Source organism: Lygodium microphyllum, chromosome 1, assembly GCF_053477565.2.
Source record: "Lygodium microphyllum isolate KBCC chromosome 1, Lygodium_microphyllum_v1.1.10, whole genome shotgun sequence".
Lineage (NCBI taxonomy): Eukaryota > Viridiplantae > Streptophyta > Polypodiopsida > Schizaeales > Lygodiaceae > Lygodium > Lygodium microphyllum.
This window is the reverse complement of record NC_141135.1, coordinates 158,407,306-158,426,142: the sequence shown is the minus strand read 5'-3', so window position 1 is coordinate 158,426,142 and position 18,837 is coordinate 158,407,306. Positions and strand designations below refer to the sequence as shown.

General features: G+C 42.0%; 1 protein-coding gene across 5 annotated transcripts in view; it reads left to right on the top strand.

Moving 5' to 3' along the window:
• Positions 1-3,777: 3,777 nt before the first annotated feature.
• The window catches only part of LOC148041871 (Nucleic acid-binding, OB-fold-like protein), an 81,856-nt gene continuing 66,796 nt past the window's right edge, over positions 3,778-18,837 (top strand). The window contains exons 1-2 of one of the 5 annotated variants that reach the window (XM_087683589.1): positions 3,778-4,110; positions 4,199-4,273. In XM_087683589.1, coding sequence (XP_087539715.1) covers positions 3,940-4,110; positions 4,199-4,273 — 246 coding nt within the window. In that variant the 5' untranslated portion in view covers positions 3,778-3,939. The remainder of the gene's footprint in view (positions 4,111-4,198; positions 4,274-18,837) is intronic. The other 4 variants (XR_015691676.1, XM_087683596.1, XM_087683613.1 and 1 more) reach the window with 4 other exon arrangements.

Below are 18,837 nucleotides of genomic sequence, written 5' to 3'. Positions count from 1 at the left end.
TTCAACCCTGAATATTACAGCAACAAATAACCTATATAAACTAAGCAAATCAGTGCTCAAACCACATATAGGCATCATCCGTGGATAATCGGGCATCAAATGACCATCACATGTACCTGTAAAGATCAATGATAGGTTGCCTTGTTTATGACAGTCTTGGGACTATTCAAATAGTCCATAGCTGAGCTAAATCAGCTCCAAGCTCAATGCCAACCATAAATATCCGTGCCCAAATCCAAAGCTAAGTGTTAAGAGGCTTCAACAAGCCATAACCAAGTGCTAGATAAAGTAAATGAGCTGGGGGCTGCTGTAAATATATGGGACAGGTTGAAATCAAGCCTGTTGCTATTTATACAACCAAGAGGAGCTCAAGATCAAAGCCCCAAATCATGTGGAAGTGCCCGAGCTCAATATCAAGTGCTAGAGGATCTCAATAGACCATAAACAAGTGCCAAGCGGGTGAGGGGCTGTTGTAGATCTCTATCATGTTGGAAAAAACGTCTGTCAACATGGCATGATTGCGCCAACTATAGATATGAGGCTAGGGGGATGCTATGAAGGTTGCAAGTGGTGGGGGGATCCCTAAGGAGCCAATGAAGGCCACAAATCAAGCTAAGTAAGCAATCAAGCTCTCCAATGGCTGCCACAAGCTCAAACCCTGTTGTGAACTTGTGAGTTGAAAACTGAGGGAGATAAAAACTCCCATGCCTCATGTCGATGCCAAGAAGCGCTCGTGAAGGACAAGCTCTGATAACAGTTGAAAGGTGAGAAGGATCAAAGCTTGCTTGGAAGAGCTATGGCGGGAGAGCATGAGCAAGAAAGAGAGAGAGACCAAATGGGAACTTCATCAATCACAATATGTGATTGGGCCTTCCTTTATTCAAACTGTCATTGAAAGAATAAAGAATAAAGTGATGGTGATGGGCGCTCGCCATTTGCAGTGTGCAGTGGCAGGTACTGTCAGTGTCATAATACACGGGCGGCTAGGGGGAGGCACCTTTACCCCCAACAATTGGCCATGTTGCACACACTACATACAAGATCATAGCAAAGGTGTTAGCTTGGAGGATAAGGTACCTATTGCTTGAGCTACTCCACACTGAACAATATGGGTGTAGAATCCAGTATCCCATATCAAATTTGATTACTATCATTGCTTACGCTTTAGCATGCAAGGAGGACTATATACTAATCTATATGGATTTTGAAAAGGTTTATGATAGAGTGTCTTGAAAGTTTTTGAGCTATGTCATGGAGGTACTTGGATTTGGTGGAGTTTTTTGTTAGATGGTGGGAGCACCCTTTACTCCTACCTCTACAAAGGTGGCATCGAGGTACTTGGATTTGGTGGAGTTTTTGCCAAATAGTGGGAGCACCCTTTACCCATGCCTCTACAAAGGTGGCAATTAATGGATTTCTTTCTCCATAGCTTGTTAGACTAAGATTGAGGCATTACTAAGAGATTTCATCTATAGTTATGGAGAGAAGAGGAAGATAGTTCCATAAGTTGGGATAAATTAGCATCATGTAAAGAGCTTGGAGTTCTTGGGTTAGAACTACTTAAAGATAGGGCATGCAAGTTGCAATTCTCACTCTCCAAGAGGTTGGAGACTTAGCAGCCATGGGCAACATCGGTGTAGTGCATAGTAGAATTTGACCCAACACTTTTGAAATTAGTCCCATACTTAAATTGGGTTGACAAGTTGTTTGCCACGAAGATCAAACTGTGTGTCAAAGGCTCGAATGTGGTCAAGGTGCTAGTTAGAAGTTGGAGAGAAGCACTACAAATTCCGAAGCAGAAGGGAGAATCGAGAGGGGATCCACCTCTAGACCAATTGTTGTGGTGCATGCACTATGCTTTCCTCGATGACTTTACCCCCCAGTCAAGGATAAGGAAAGACTTGTTAGGAAAATTGCAAAAAAATAGAGGGAAATAGGGAATAGTGATAACATGCAGTTTAAATTGGACCAAGAGATGCAAAGGGAATTCAATCTCACTTAGAGAGAGAGAGAGAGAGAGAGAGAGAGAGAGAGAGAGAGAGAGAGAGAGAGAGAGAGAGAGAGAGAGAGAGAGAGAGAGAGAGAGAGAGAGAGAGAGAGAGAGAGAGAGAGAGAGAGAGAGAGAGAGAGAGAGAGAGAGGGGGGGGGGGAGGGAGTGCAATTGGTGCTTTGAATAAAAAAGAACCAATGATTATCTCCTACTAGGTGACAAAAGGAGGTATGAATTTATAGAAGGCTAAAGGGCGTAGATCCTTCATAGGAGAAGATAGGAAAGTTCTACTTAAGTTGAAGCAGAACTAGGATCAAAGGTTTCCCAACCAATCAATATAAGCTTGGTCCAAATGTTGTCAAAGGGTGTGGTGTTGGCAATGCCTTCAAACATGCTCAATATTTTGATGTGGAGAATCTTATCCCAAAAGTTGCCAATGAAAAAGAAGCTGAGCACGTAAGCAATTAGTCCAATGTACTTCCTTTGTGGGAAGCAAGAGGATGATGTTTTTCACCTATTTTGGGGATGCCAACATGCTCGACACCTATGGAAAGCCTTTGAAAGTTTCATGGATAGAGCAAGGTTTCACAATACAATCAAATGTAAGCAGGCTTTGCTCGAGGATAGGGGCAACATGAACTTTGAGAGTTGGAAGCTCCAGGCAATGATAAGAGGTTTAGTCATTAAAACAGCTTGGTACATGATAAACCTCAGACTTAGAGGTGCCTCTAGGATCAACAAAGAGTTAGACGAGAGTATCAACAATTGCTTGAGAGAAGTTAGAGGTCTATTTTGTTTTTTGAGAAGTCAGATACCAACTTATAAAGTTGTTGTGAAAATTTTCAAGCTTTTGATGGAGCTATATTGTAAGATCTATCTAGTTTAGATGTTGTAAATAACTTTACATTTAGTTATTGATACACCCCCCCTCCCCCCCGCCAAAAAAAAAAAAAAAAAAAACGTAAACCTACTTGGACTAAGGAAAGGGGACGTTAAGGTTCAAGTGGAGGATGGATGTTCTAGATTAGGGGTGAGTCAAGAAACAGGATCTTGAGGAGAGTGATCACTAACATTGTGTGAAGAGAGATTGTGGAACTTGTGCCTGCAAATTCCACCTACTTGACAATGCCACCCATTTGCTTGACAATGCTAAAATGGACAAGATTAAGGCAACCATGGAGAATGGGTGCAAGAAAACAAATAGAACTCAAAGTTTTGCCTTGATATGCATTATATGTGTGTGTGTGTGCGTGTGTAAATAAAAATAAAAATATATAAATATAAATATAAATAAATAAAAATAGATAGATAGATAAATAAATAAATAAATAAATATACACAGAGAGAGAGAGAGAGAGAGAGAGAGAGAGAGAGAGAGAGAGAGTGTGTGTGTGTGTGTGTGTGTACGAAGTGAAGGGTAAAAGGACAAGAACAGACCTCCATTAGGCAGCAAATGATAGAGCAATAGGTGTCACATGATCTGCATGAGGTTGTGCAAGCTTCATCACTCAAGGTCCCCCACTCCCTAACATGCATGCATGCGAAGGTTGAATGACCAATCGGAGTAGGCTGCAGGAACACATGTCAATGCTTTCCCTCTTTCGACTCCTTTTTTTCCCCTTCTAATTTTCATAAAGCCTTCTAAAGTGTCACTTGCCATGTGGCAATGGGGCGCACCACAAAGTTGGACACCAAGGACATGTGGATGATGCCTCCCATGCATCCACATGCCAACCGGAAGTCATTTGCATTTGGCTGGTCATTTTAGATGGCATTATAGTGGTACGTCTACCCTACCGGCAAGGCTCCCGAAACATTCACTAGCAGTCGTGCTTGGGAATCTATAGACGAATACTTCTCATGCAATACACGAACGGCTATTGTAAACATTACCACCGCGAGTTATTCCATTTTGAATTTCTCCTGTGTCTACATAATTCAAGGAAGCAATGGCTGAACAGGAGGAGGAGGAGGAGGTGTACAGAACGCCTGGGGAGCTCATCGGGCGAGCTTCGGACTATGTCGCAGGGAAGGGAACCTACGCATGGCAGAACAAGCTCTATGCCTCAGTGGTTGGCGTGCAGCGGACCCTGCACCCTTCCCCGGACTCCTCCGATCAGGTTGGTTGGCTTGTCTTTGCTTTTATCTGTGTGGGACTCAACAGCAGAAAACCGTTCCCCAACCTTTTCCGCCGTCTGTCTTCTTCAGAGACCTGTGATCGAGGTCACCAGAGAAAAGGAGCATGGAGCAGTTCCTGAGCCTGGGCTGGTTGTCACAGCCAAGGTATTATGCTATGCAGCTCTGCACTTTACATAGTCTCGTATGTGCCTGATAGTTGAGAGCCTGGCACATTCGAGTGTCAACTTGTCTTCCTTCTTTTCAAGACGGAATGCACATGTGAAGAAGCAAGGTTTCCACTCTTTGATTGTGATTGTGATAACATCATAGAAGGGCTGTTCGCATTCTTCACGAAAGACAAGATTTAGTGTCAAGTAAATGATTAAAGTTAAGACTATATAGAAATCTAATGTGATAAAAAACCTTCAAACACTCGGAAAAAAACTCACAAATTGTCGAGTTTGAAGGTATTCGTATTGGCTCCAAAAACTGTCTTGTGAACAACGGTTTTGAAAGATGATTATTAAATCATAGCTCACACCTATATCCACATGGCATAACATTTTATTAGATTGATATGGGTGTTTTATTAGCATAACTTTCATGAACACAAGTATCTTACCATATAAGCTCTCTTGCATTTGGTGAGAGACTCCCAATGAAGTTATGTTCTTGGTTTTGTCCAATTTTTTTGGATAAAGAGAATATTAAACAAGTTAAATAGAATAGATGTTAGAGTTAATAGGCTTTCACATGGAAATATTACCTCTAGTCATGTCTCACACGGTGTGCCTCTTTTAGGTTTCTACTTAATTTTTTTCTTTCTTTCACTAGAAGCTACATCGCTAGCAGCTCTTTTTTGCATGTAGATTTCACAAATTGTCACATATTCACATTTTATCTTTTTGCTGTCCTTTGATTTTTAATTTTGGAGCCCCCAAATCTTACTGGCTCTGTTAAGCGTCCTTGCCATGAATTTGTATCATTTTTTCGTGTCACTCTAAAGAATTACTTTATATGAGCTACTTAGAAGTTTGGTAGGACAAGTGGCTCAGAAAGTTCTATGAAAGGGAATCAATGTGATCAACAGTATTATCCCTATGCATCTCACTTTATTGCCAACTCTCTGACCTCTCCTTTTTGCCATCTTCACCTTCATCATTGCCCTCATCATCATTGTTGTTATCTCTCTCATCAATTGTTGCCGCCTTCTTGTCTATAGTCTATACGAGTTGTTGTTTGTAAAGAAATGCTCTACCATAGAAAACACAAAGATAATTGTACGACAAATGCACAAACTGATAAAGAAGAGCAGTTAGGGTTAGGGTAACGTAGAGACAATGAACACAGTGGATAGTGTAGAATGAACACTGAATAGAATACAATGCTCAATGCAATAAACACTCTATGCAGTGATGAATATAGGTCCCCAAACTCCATGTTTTGAGGACTGGGGTAGAGAGTATGAGTTGGAGAGTGTGTTGTACTGTGATGGATCCTGAAACGCAGCGTGACTGACAGCAGCAAAAGCAGCTCAAGTATGGCCGGATTAGTGAGACAGATGGGTAGATTGGGGCTGAAACAACAAAACGCAGGTTTGAGTGATGATGTGGCAGGCAGGGTGGCACATTGGAGAGCAAAACGCAATAGAATGCTGACTTGGCAGTGAAGATGCAAGTTGCTGCCGGTTGTACAGTAGTAAATGCAGCCCGCTGATGATGTCGACAGGCTGGTGTTAGGCTGGTAGGTACAAACACAGCAATCAGCAGTGGAGATCAGGTCGCCTGCTGCACACAAAGGCCGGAAGGCAGCGAACAGCAGTCGCTAATACCTAGGAGGGCTGGAAATCAGCTACCAAGTAGATAGTGATGGACATCAGCTTGGCTGAGATATCTGTTGTGGACAGCTGAGATAAGGCACTTGCAAGGTGCGAAAACGAGATTGTGGTTGGATGAAGGACAACATGCCATTTTAGAAAGTTTGGGTGCTCCCAATTAGGGTTTGTGTCTTGACTCTTTAGGAACACATTTCTTATAAACAGGTTTGATTCATTAAATAATCATGTTTTGCAGTTGTTTTAATGAAGTAATGTACTTTCAACTCAACACCATGTCTTAGGCCTAAAGTGGAACCAGAAAAGGGACTTTACTAGCCGAAGCCCAAATTTTCTTTTCTTTTATTCCAAAGTGTTCCATCCCAAAGCAACTAGGGCATTGGGCAAAGGATGCACGTTGGCTGCCCAATGGCTTACCAAGACTACAGGGGCGAACGAGATATTGGATGGGAAACAAACTCCCAATACACTCCACCTTATATGACCACTACGAATAGTCGGAACAATCCAAGGGGTTCTCTTTGGGCAAAGGAGGAAGTATGGGCATTGACACTGAGGATCCTATAGGAGGTATCTTAAGACCATGGTGACGTGTCTTGTGCGAAACATGGAGGAGGGGGGAGTAGAAGGCTACCATACAACTTGACTTGGTGACCTTTGTTTTTCTTAGTCTTTGCGAGAACTAGTGCGATAATCTTTGGGCAAAGGAGGAAGTATGGGCATTGACACTGAGGATCCTATAGGAGGTATCTTAAGACCATGGTGACGTGTCTTGTGCGAAACATGGAGGAGGGGGGAGTAGAAGGCTACCATACAACTTGACTTGGTGACCTTTGTTTTTCTTAGTCTTTGCGAGAACTAGTGCGATAATCTCTCCTTTCAGAGAAATAATGAGAGATCTCATCCTTTTAATCATCTAAGCTTGCAAAGTGGTAATAAGACATCTTCTATGATTTGTAAAAAATACCTAGAAACTTGTGTTTGTGTAGATAGCTTGTTGAACATGGAAAACAACTACAAATTTGATACAAAGTTGATGTAGACAATCCGGCTTGGGGAGATCACTTGTTGCCTTGCTAGATACTGCTGCCTTTTTAACAAAACAATGATGAAAACTTGTGGCCTGATGAAGTTTGATTGCTTCCTCAGCAAAATGTTAATCAGAAGATTGTTACTAGTTGGAGGAAGGTTGCGTTTCAATTTCAATAAAGTATTGAACTAGAAGGGGGTGTCAGCAATTTGGGATGGTCTCCTCAGCTCCACACAACTCTACGTCCTCTTGTTTGGCGATGATACCATGTGAGAGTGTGTAATGGAAGAATACAAACACACAGAGAGAGAGAGAGAGAGAGAGAGAGAGAGAGAGAGAGAGAGAGAGAGAGAGAGAGAGAGAGAGACAACACGAAGAAGGAAGAATCTACATTGATTGAAAATAAATGCTGAATACAATAGTGCGGATTGATTAGTCCTTGCACATAGCTTAAGGCGTTAGTAAGGGCACTAGATCAGGCTGAGAATGATGATGATAACAGTAGCACTAGAGGTGGAGGAGTATGTTGGAGATGGAGTATGCAAATTAGCAACTTGCAGAAGAATATCTGCCAAGTGAGGAGGGTTAGCTATATATAGTTGCAAATCCCTAAAATTGGCCGACTTGCCATAATGGTCCCCAAATCTGGCCGACTTGCCTAAAATGGCATGCGATTGCAGTAGATGCAATTTGATTGCATAGAAAAATAGGAAAAATGATGACATGGCCTCCTAGGCAATCTAGAGGTAGGCAGACACTGGCAAGGGATGAATACCAATCGACAAACATAGGAAACACACAAGAAATGTGCCCAACATTGAAGAAATGCACATTGATATGCTAGAGCTCCCCTGCCTCTATTAGACTCTGACAAGAGCTCACAACCAAGAGATGACAAATTGTCTACCCTAAAATAGGTTGGCTAACATGATGAAGCAACTTAACTAGAAGAGCAATGTTAAAGACACCACCATGATAGCATGATGAGAGAGACTGCATGATCAAACTCGAGAGGGGAAGCCTTCATGTTGGTAGAAGAGCAAATCTCCTAAGAAGATGAAACCACGAAAGGAATAGTGTGCATTTCATGTCTCTAGCCTAGGAAGGACCGATGTGAACTTGTATATCAGCCCTACACTGAAATACAAAACCCTGGAAGAGAGACTAAATTTTGCAAAATAGAGGTTAGTAGTAATATTCTCCAAAGCAACAAAACCCCAACCAAACCAGCACCAGCAAAATAGGGATTCATGAATAATGTTGGGATAAAGAACTAAGATCTTCACAAAGTGGGAAAAGTGCTTATGTGTAAAACCTAAAGGAGCAAATCCTAAAGTTCTTATCCTTTGGGACAATGAGGAGTGTAGGTTTTTTGGGAAGTGAAGGCTAATGTTAGCTTGGAAGGCTAATTGGGGGATATGGAGGTTGGTTGGTGATCATCATGACAAGATGATGAGCTTCTGATCATGGATGGCTAACAATGTTAGGATCGATGATGAAGGTAGTCACATCTTCATGCCAATTTGCATTGAAGCTTTTAGGACATGATGTCGAAATGATGAGGGTGCTGAAAATTGTGTTGGTGGATTGTGTCCATGAATATGTTGATTGCAATGCTGTCGTATACCTATGTTGGTTAGAAAGTGACCTGTTTTGACTAATAGGGTGGCATCATTGTGGCCAACATATGCAAGTTGCTTTCATGATCTTGGGTTGTATTGAGAGGGAGTGCAGCTTCGTAGCAGAAAGCCAATTGTAGGGATGAGGTGGTGAAGTGTGGAGTGGGAGATGGTTACAATTGAAAGGTGGCATCTTTAGATCGATCTACATTAGAGTTGTGCGACCATATGTAGGATGATGAGGACGTACTGTAGTAAGTGTTGCTGATCGTGAAGAAGATGGCTGCCAATACCTACATTGGTAGATTTGGATTGTGTTGATGTTGCAACGTAGTTTTGGTTTGGGGCTTGTGTTGCTAATGATGGTGGAAAGGGGCATTGATGGAGCATTGTGTGTGTGGATTGAGTTGCTGTTTGTATGTTTTATGGTGGAGGATTGCACTAGATTAAGTTAGTTGTCATTTTGAAGAAATACTTTAGTAATTGATAGGGGTCGCTTGGTGGTGTAGACATGCATGTACTGTGAAGTGGGGCTCCAACTAGGGAAGATTGTTTATGTGTGTATGCTTAAAGGTGTCTATGCGTACGGCATTTGCATTAGCTGGCAACAAGAAGAAAATGGAAGGGCTTTTGACATAAAGGTTCTAAGTTTGATGAAGGTCAAACAAGCACAAAAGAGGACCACATGCATCAAGAACATGAACATGGCCTGCTATTAATGAGAGGAAGTTTAGATTTGCAAGGAGGTGTGCCTGACAATTAAGTATGCTAGATGCTTTTCAAGCTACTTGCATGCTTATCACTTGAGCTACTTAAATGATGATGAACAAGATATGCAAATGTAAGTAGGGTCTTGGGATTTGAGAACTGAAAATATTGATGAGAGGGGTGAAAGAAGAGCACTTCTACTTATGTTATATTAGGGTTTTGAGCAGACGCTCTTCAAGTATTTAGGGTTTTGTAATCTTGGGTATTTCAAGGGTTGGGTCTACAAAGGTTGAGGGTTTTTCATTGAAGTGCGATTATAGATAAGAAGTGTGTTCTTCTCTTTTTTTTCTCCTCTTTCTTGAATCTTGACTCTCTTGTCAAAAATTCTGTGTCTTTTCCGGCCTATGCATGTATCCTTCCAACAATACTTGATGAGGTGGAGAAATGATCCTAGACGGAGGTGAAGAGGATGACCTAGGAATGTGCAAAGAGTGCAATGGGGGAGGAGTAAGAAGACCAATCAGCTAATCCTCCAAGCATACTAAAAGATATAAGTTGGTGAGGTTGTCTATGTGCCACATGTTGAGTGGCCATTGGGATAGAAGGAGAAGATGGGGGAACAGGAGGAGGCATAGCCCCATTGGATTGTTTAGCATGAGTGGAGGTAGTTGCAATTGTTTATTGAGGTTTCTTAGGAGGAAGATCGTGGGCCTTGGTATGCCACTCCTCATCCACATCGTTCGATATTTGGCATTGTGTTAGGGAGTTGTTGCTAGATGGGTTTTGTTACTTTGTTTCTGTTGGAGGAAGGGGCACTAGTCTTGTTTTGGGTTGCCTTTGTATCTTGAGAGCTCTTGCCACTGTGGTTCTCCCTTGTGAAGAAGAGGCAACCAAACCCCTCTTTGAATAAGAATGTGGGAAGGACTTCTTGTGGACTTGATCATGCAACCTTGCATAACACAAGAGCTGACATTTGAACTCATAGAAGGTTCGCAATTAGGGCAATGACATGATGTGTTGGATGAAGTGGAAGTAATTTTCAGGAAGCTTGTTCAAAAAGAATGTAACCTGATCATCATATGACTTCGAGTAATCGCTAATATTCAGCCATCTTGAAGCTCAAATTTGAGATTGATATGTTGAGTGCGATCTTGCGCAGCATAGCGGTCAATGAGATGATTCCAATGCTCAAATGCGAGAGGGAAATGCTGTAATTGAGAGTGGAACTCAGAAAGCAACACCTGCATAAGCTCAATATTGGTTGTGGCATTGCAAGCTCTCCATTGATGGATGTGCTTAGGGTGAGCTAGTCGAGGGTTCAACATAGGCTCAATACCAGCTGCTAGGTCCCAAATTCCTTGAGATTCAAGTACTTGTTGCATGAAGTTTGGCCAAGTGGTGAAATTCGGCCTGTTAAAACAAGTCTTATCCATGAAGGCATTCCTGGCTGAAGCAATAGGAGTGCTAGTGCTATAAGAAGGATAATGTGGATAGAGGGGATAGGTGTTAGTAGTCTAGACAGCTCATGCGTGAGTCGGAGTTATGCTAGGCATGTCTAGGCGTTTTAGGGATTTTATTGGGGCATTTATGATCCTTATTTGGGGCATTTTATGCTGGTCAACCTGCTCCTTTTTGGCATTGTCTTCTCCTATCTATGTTGGGCTCCCTCCTCATTCAGCCACATCATCATCTATAGCATCGGTGGAGAGGGAGCCGGTGCCAGTGCCTATGAGCCAATGACTCATTGTTGTATGTGTCATTCTCATGTTTGGTATAGGGATTCCATTTTCCGAGCATTCTTCGGAGTTCTCTTCTTTGTAGTGATCTTCTGTGTTTTTCTCCTGTCCCTGTGTTCAGCAGTTTATTACAGCATCTGTGACATAGTATCTGATTTCAAGATCATGGTTCGTGCTGTTGTTTTCTACTGTTTCAGGTCTACGTTTTGGCTTTCCTGCTGCTGATTGGACCTGTTCTTGATTGTTATGATGATTTCCACCTTGGGTGACCATCTTCCGTTACTTTTCAGCCTGGTTTTTGCTCTTTTTCTCTGCATTTTGCAGTTTGCCATCTGTGTTTTGGGGACAACAGGCAAAGCAATCTGTTTTTCTGTAGGATGACCGCGTTTATTGTAGTTATTGACTGCATTTTGATTTCAGTCTTTGTGTTTTTGCTACTCGAGCTTGTGCAAGATTGGGCAACAATGTTTTAGGCTGATTTTTGCTGTGTTTGGTTCGTATTTTCGCTTTGACCATAGTGTATGAACTTTGCCATATAGCTTGTGCTCTTGCTTTGGTTGTACTCTCTCTCTCTCTTCTCCTCTTCGTTCCTTTATTTTCTCTTCCTATCCTCTCTAGATGGCTCCCCCCTACTGTACTCCTAATGACAAATTACACGACCTTGATTACCTAATGTGGAGTTTTGTTAGAAAGCTTGGTTTGTGTAGAAGCAGTTATGATCTAGCTGATTTTGACAAGGACAACTATGAAGAAGCTGTGCTTACATGGGATATTGATGATGCCGGTGCATAGTCTGCCCTTCTTTGCTGCATCTCTAAAGAAGTTATTTTGGAAGACACCGCCTGTTGGACTTCTTGCAATTTGGGTGAAGCTTTAGATGTTGTACGAGGCTTCTTTGCCTATGTGTGCCGTCACTTTTCATGGACGGCTCCAGAAGATGAAGTTTGAGTCGAAGTATACAATTGAGTCTTTCTTACTTTGTGTCACACAGGTATAGGACCGACTTCGAGACATGCAATCCACCCTTCTAGAGACTCATCTTGTGGGGACTGTGCTCTACAAGCTCCCTTTGGAGTTTGATGGAGTAGCCAATGCTTTGTGGGGTGAGATGTCATCAACACCCATTAGTTTTCTACAGATGTCCTCGATGTTGCTTGAGGATGAGATGTTTTTGTGTTTACAAGGAAGGCTTCCATCACAATCCATTGGTTCCAGTGAGGTCTTTATAGCTTCAGAGATGGGTGACAGGAAAAAGTTGAAGGTCTAGTGTTATCACTGTGGTAAGCAGGGCCATTTGCGCAAGGATTGCAAAGAGTTAGTGGCTTCAAGGAAGAAGCAGGAGAAGAAGAAAAAGTAGGATTCGAACTCTTTCGCTGAGTCATCCTCTTCTTAAGTTTCGATTCGTATTCTCTAGACAAGGCCAAGGCCAAGGCACGGAAGGGATTATCTTCTTCAAATCATGGTAAGGGCTTGGCAACCCCTCTCTGTTTCTAGTATAGGTGATGGGGTCATTCCTCACGACTCTCTAGCGTCAGAGAGGGAGTGTGAGGATGGTGAGATGGGCAAGTGAGTCTCATCTATATAGATATATAGGTACACAGGCTCTAGAGAGGGACATTCTTGATGCATCGATTGAAGTGTGGCAGGTTCAAATCTTGGAGTTGTGATTGGCTTTTAATTTCATGATGGTTGTTACTTGACAGAGAGCGGGATTGACTCCTAGTCTGTCCAGCTCAGATGAGGGGACACTTTGGCGGTCTTGGCCAAAGGCAAGGAATCCATGTTGACGTACGTTTAGAGGCATTTATGACATGATGGTCTTGTATGGTATTGCAAGACATTGTTGATAGATAGAGATTTGTTATGACTCCTCTCTATTTTTCAGGAGTTGGTACGATCGATATCGACATTAGGCTGTCTCCGAGGCACCTTGATGGTCGCTTGATCACTCATTGCTTGGGTATCCATGGTTCTAGTTTGGTGATTTTTTGTTGTATCGACTATGGTTGGACTTTATCATTGTATCGTTATATTGTATCAAATCACCCATGATTTGAGAGAGTGTTAGCAGTCTAGATAGCACATGTGAGTTTGAGTTATGGCAGGTATGGCTAGGCATTTTAGAAGGTCATCCTCGAAGCAAACCAAGGGTCAAATTGGTTTGAAGGCTTGCTGGTCATTTATGATAGCAAGAGGCACCTTGAGAGTAGAGGAGATTGAAGAATCTCAATGTACTCCATCTATTTGCAATAAAAGATAGAGAAATACTGCAAGGAGTGCAAGTACTGGGGCCAACAAGGTGTCCATTGTCCAAGATTAAGTCGTAAAATTTGCCTTTTTTGTTTATGTGAATATTATGCTTGCTGTAATTGTTGATTGATCAGTTCATGACTACTCTCTCTGAGAAGGAAGATTGGTTTCATGGTTCCATTGTCGAGACACCATTATTTTCCTTGACTTGGTGGGTCCAAGGTACGTGATTGAAGGTCAGAAGCTTTCCTTTAGAGCTGAAATTGTGTTCAACCGAGCATTTACAGTAAGAATGTCTTTCTAGAGTAATCAGATCTAGTGATGATGCATCTCATTCTGAAAACGCACATAATGAAGAGGAAAATGCAATGCCTAGTCTTGGAATAGGCTTATAGCATGGACAACAAGGAGAGAATGTGGTTGTTGAGAAGCGGGTCCTTCTAGGTCTAAAGATGCTAATGACTAGCAAGGAGGTGAAGAATATGATGACCAGTTTAAGGCTCGGTTGAAGGCTGCAGGTGACATCTTTTTTCAATTGGCCAAACATCCTCAATTTGAGAGATTTTTGAATTCTCTCAAAAAGGACAACGAGGGCAATAAAAAGATGTTGTCTTCAAAGACATTTGGGAAGTAGGAAGCTCCCAAAGGACCACCACCGCAGCCTAAAGATGGATCAAAGATTGGTGATGAGCAAAAGCAAATGGTACTAGTGGGATTGGACATGCAAATGTGAAACCATCTTGATAGTAAAAATCCAATGGGTTTTGGAAAGATGGGTGTGCATGCAAGTATGGGATATTTTGGATACTGATGGAGGCACTATTTTTCATGTTATGGTGGATCAAGGATTGCATATGGGAATGTATGGTGCAACTCCTTATGGTGTGCAACAACCAATGCATGGTGTGCAAGGCCTAATCTATTCGGGTATGGTTGGTAATATGCATAGCCCTATGTATGGTAGCATTGGCATGATACTTGGGGGCATGGGGCTCAAAGTGGCATGAATAGTAATGCATTTGCTCTCCCTGTTGCTTATGGGGCTCAAAGAATGAGTGCTTGGCATGCAAATGCTTCATATGGTGCTGGTCATGATGTAAGTACAGCAAATGCATCCTTTTTGTAGCAGCGAGTGTATGATAACTTGACTCCCAGGGGGGTAGCAAAGGACTATGATAAGGGTGTGTAAGTGTTGAAGTTACATGCCTTCAGTCAGGCACAAGATAGGTTGAAAACTTTAACTTCTATTTAGCAATTTGATGTAGCCTTTGGGAGGCAACATCATTGGATCCTCAAAGATTTGAAATGCAACCCCTTTCATGAAGGGGACTGCATTGCAATGGTGGTCCATGCTCTTGATGCAAGGTAGAGCACCATCAACGTGGGTACAATAAAAGCAAATGTTTGCTTCAAATTGGTTGACTAGTACATTCAAGGTGAACTTTATGATAGTTTGGAATAAGTTAGATGCAATGCAATGCAAGAATTTTGAACAGTATAATAGTTTTCGGATGCTTTGCTGCCAGTGACTTTTTATTGTCTAGTTTCTCTTCATGAGCAAGTGGAAACGTATATATGTGGTCTGCCTAAATGAGCAATGGATTTTTGCATAAAATCCATCGTATCTAGCATGTCTCAGCTCATGGAAACAACGAATATAATTGATGCTTTGTTGCATGGGAAAGACTCGGGCTTCCAAGGCATGGACAAGAAGCTGAAAAATAAGTTTTTAAGGGCTGAGAAAGGGGCAGATCTGAAAATTAGGCTGAAAATAAAGTGAAAATAGGCTATAGCAATGCCATTACAAAATGCGATCAATGATCATACATGATACATCATACAATTGTCATAGGAGTTGGGAGTCAGACGAGCCATGACGGACTCAAGTCAAGAGTGGAATCTACCAATTTGGACACAATCATCAATGATACATTATATATCATAATCATCATCAGAGAGCTCATCAAGAGTCTTAAGGTGACCCCTCGCCATTAGATGATGAGACACTCATATTCATCCTCATTGATGAGGTTATCATCAAACGATGGCTCCATAGGCAATGGCTATGTAGGTGTAGGCAAGGGGGGGAATGTCATCATCAAGCATGGGATAAGAGCTACTAGAGCCTCGCCTCACACATGTCAACAATCCGCTTGAACTATCCCTTGTCAATCTTGGAGGGCATCGAATGACCATGTCCCTGCTAGCAAGTGCTGCCACTCAAACTTGAACTCCTTGCTCACGAGTATGCTGATTGTGAGTGTCACGAGTGTCTGCTACTATGAGCTCTCTATAGAGCTTCACAAAGATCTACTCCTCTGCATCAACCTCTTGGTGTACACTTGAAAGAGTGTCTCCCATCAACTTAAATGTATTAACATTCATCTACACAATGCACATAACTTGACATAAGATTATAAATACTAAATTGTTAACTTGTGTAAAATTGAAAACAACAAATTTAAACTTGACTTAACCAAAAGGATAAGTGTTTACTTGCTTTAGACTATCCATGCTCATCATGGGCAAGTTAGTACGGGAATAGACTGGTTGCTCTAAGTGTCGTGTGCTAAGCCGATTGCGAATCTTCATGTGAATGAGAGAATATGCACTCTAATTTCTCTCACATGCACTCGAAGAGCAATCTTAAGCAGGGACTCTCATGGCCAAGGGTTGAAGAGTTTGCAGTGTATGTCCAAAATTTTGCCACTAGAAGAAAGGCTTTACAAGTGACTCTCTTTTCCAACAATTGGGAGAGGCAAAAGCCACATTCACTCTCTGATTTGCATATTATCCAAGCTTCTCTAGAAGTGTGTTGTGGTCATCCGCGGGGATCCCATGAGCGAGATATGCAAGCTGGTCAAAACGTAGTTGTCTATCACCCATGACCGCTTGAGACTTGTAGGCCGGATGTAATAGTGCTGCAAATCCATGGATGGGCTTATGCATCCATGCCCATCTCTTCTCTGATATGCCAATGATGTGTGCACGTTGACTTTGTGATCACTATGCAAGCTCATGCCTTTATCAATGCTGCTCTAAAGAAGTGAATGAGAAGGTCCATGGTGGACCCCTCGCAATCACTCATACATAATATCCTGTAAAAGGAAGTCATGGGAATCACGATCCCATTGACTCTCTTCCAAAACTGGTCATTGAGACACAAGGATTGCATGGCTTTTGCCTCGTCTGTGTCTCATGCTCATTCCACTCATTCCATAAAGTGGACACCATCGTTTGTAGAGCGGACCAGACCTCATAAAGGCACTCGGTTGAAAGATAGGCATGTGAACCCTATGTATACAAGGGTGGATAAGGGTAGCTAGGCGTAAATGAAGTGGAGGACAGGGGAGCGGGGGGAAACCCTAACCCTAACTTCTCCAGAGGCTATATAAATTGCCTAAAGGTCACTCTCACTATAGAGGAGAGTGTACTAGTTGTACTTGTGAACAACTCACTATGCAAGATCTTCTTCTTGTACTTGAGCTCTCTCTCTCCCTCTTGTGCACACTCTCATGCTTCCACTTTGATATTTCAACATGGTATCAGAGCCAACTCTGATCCAATAAGCTTCCTTCAGCCATATCCTAACCTAAGTGCACAAGGAAATCTTTTGCCTTCTCATTTATCTTCTTCTTCACCATAGCCAACTTGACCCCCTGACCTTGGAGGAGTTGGTGTGTGCAAAGGAGGCAATATTAGCTCTTGATTTCTTCAGGAGACTTCACCCCCAGCTCAGGGCACTCCAGCACGGCACTTCAAATGCAGAGATTGGGTAGCTAGGACGACGCCACTACCAGAAATCGTAAATTTGGCACAGATCTCGCTGACGCCAGTTCAGGTCCTCGACGCGGCTTGCTGTGGGTGCAATCACTCCGGCTACCATAGGGGTTTCTTAGCCCCCCTAGTGGGCCATCTCCCTCTAAGAGGGTTTGATCTAATTTCTCTCCTACTGTCTGCTGTGATCAAAACCCTAGCTGTGGGTTTCCTGGCAGCCATAGCCAGGAAGCTTCGAGGTTTCCTATTTTCACTTTTTTCAATATGGGAATCATTAACAGTGATTCAAATAACTGAAGCATATGCTATGAAGTGTGTTTCTAATCTCTATGCAACTCCAACACTCAGGAGACATCATAAGCTCATCGAGAAGCCAACTCTCAACATTGCATCCTCAGTCAAGTATTTCACTAAGCTTGACAAGGTAAAAACCTAAACATCTCAAGTGGTCTTAATCTTGAGATGAGTGCTTTTTAGCATTGAAAAGGTATTTAGTGACATTTGTTGCTACTACCTTATGATAAAAAATGAACATGGATGCAATTGAAATCTCCTCGGACTCTGTCGAAGTTATTGATCGACTATGCACAACCAAATATTCATCCACTAAATCACAAGGTGGGGAGGAGTCAGAGGTCCAATCAAAGTTCATCTCATTGAAGCTCAGGAAGACAATAAAACCTAAATCAAGGGTTGTCCGAAGGAAAGGATTGCCAAAATTTTTACCTTGAGGTACTACATATGCATGATTTCCAACCTTTTTCATCCTTACAGTTTTAAAGTTGATTATCATTTGTAAGGCTATCATTTCTGTCAGTTGGTTCGTAATTGGCCATTTGTAAAGGACTAGACATTGCCATTGCCTAGGGCAATTGGTAAGACCTTCCTATTATGGCCATGACTTATGCAGATGTTAGGCCTCAAATCCGTAAGTTTAATGGAAAAGATTTCTATCCCTGACAAGTCCTGGTGAAATATAAAATGATGGAACGGGGCTACTGCCCTTCATAAAAGGGACCAAGGTTATCGATCCATCAAATCCACTTGATGTAGAAGATGATGAAAGAGCTCAAGCCATCATCATGCTTCATCTGGATGAATCCCTAATTCATCATATTGACCAACTCTCCATTGCCAAGGAGAAATGGGATGAGCTTGAAAAGCTCTATGGTGCTATAGGAGAGAACTCCAAGATTTTTCTGAAGATTGAATTTTTTAGCTTGGAGTATAAACAAGAAGAAGACCTAGGTAAGTTTATTTCACATATGAAGGGATTCATGGCATCATATTGACCAACTCTCCATTGCTAAGGAGAAATGGGATGAGCTTGAAAAGCTCTATGGTGCTATAGGAGAGAACTCCAAGATTTTTCTAAACATCGAATTTTTAAGCTTGGAGTATAAACAAGAAGAAGACCTAGGTAAGTATATTTCACATATGAAGGGGCTCATGGCACAGTTGGCCTCCATTCAGGCACCAATTCATGATGAAGATGCCATTGCCATGCTTCTGAAGGCTACATGTAAAGAAAATTTTCCAACCCTTGTAACTACCCTTGTCAATATCCCTAATCCAACTTTGAAAAGCACCATCTAGTCCTGCTTAGATGAGGAGAAGAGGAGTCAAGTATCTACTTCAACAACCCATGAGCAAGTCCTGGTGCATACTGTCTTCGCCGAATGCTACTTTTGCAATAAGAAGGGACAGCTTGTCAGTAATTGTTGGAAAAAATATCCCAACAAAATGAAGTGTAACAAGTGTAAGAAGACATGGCA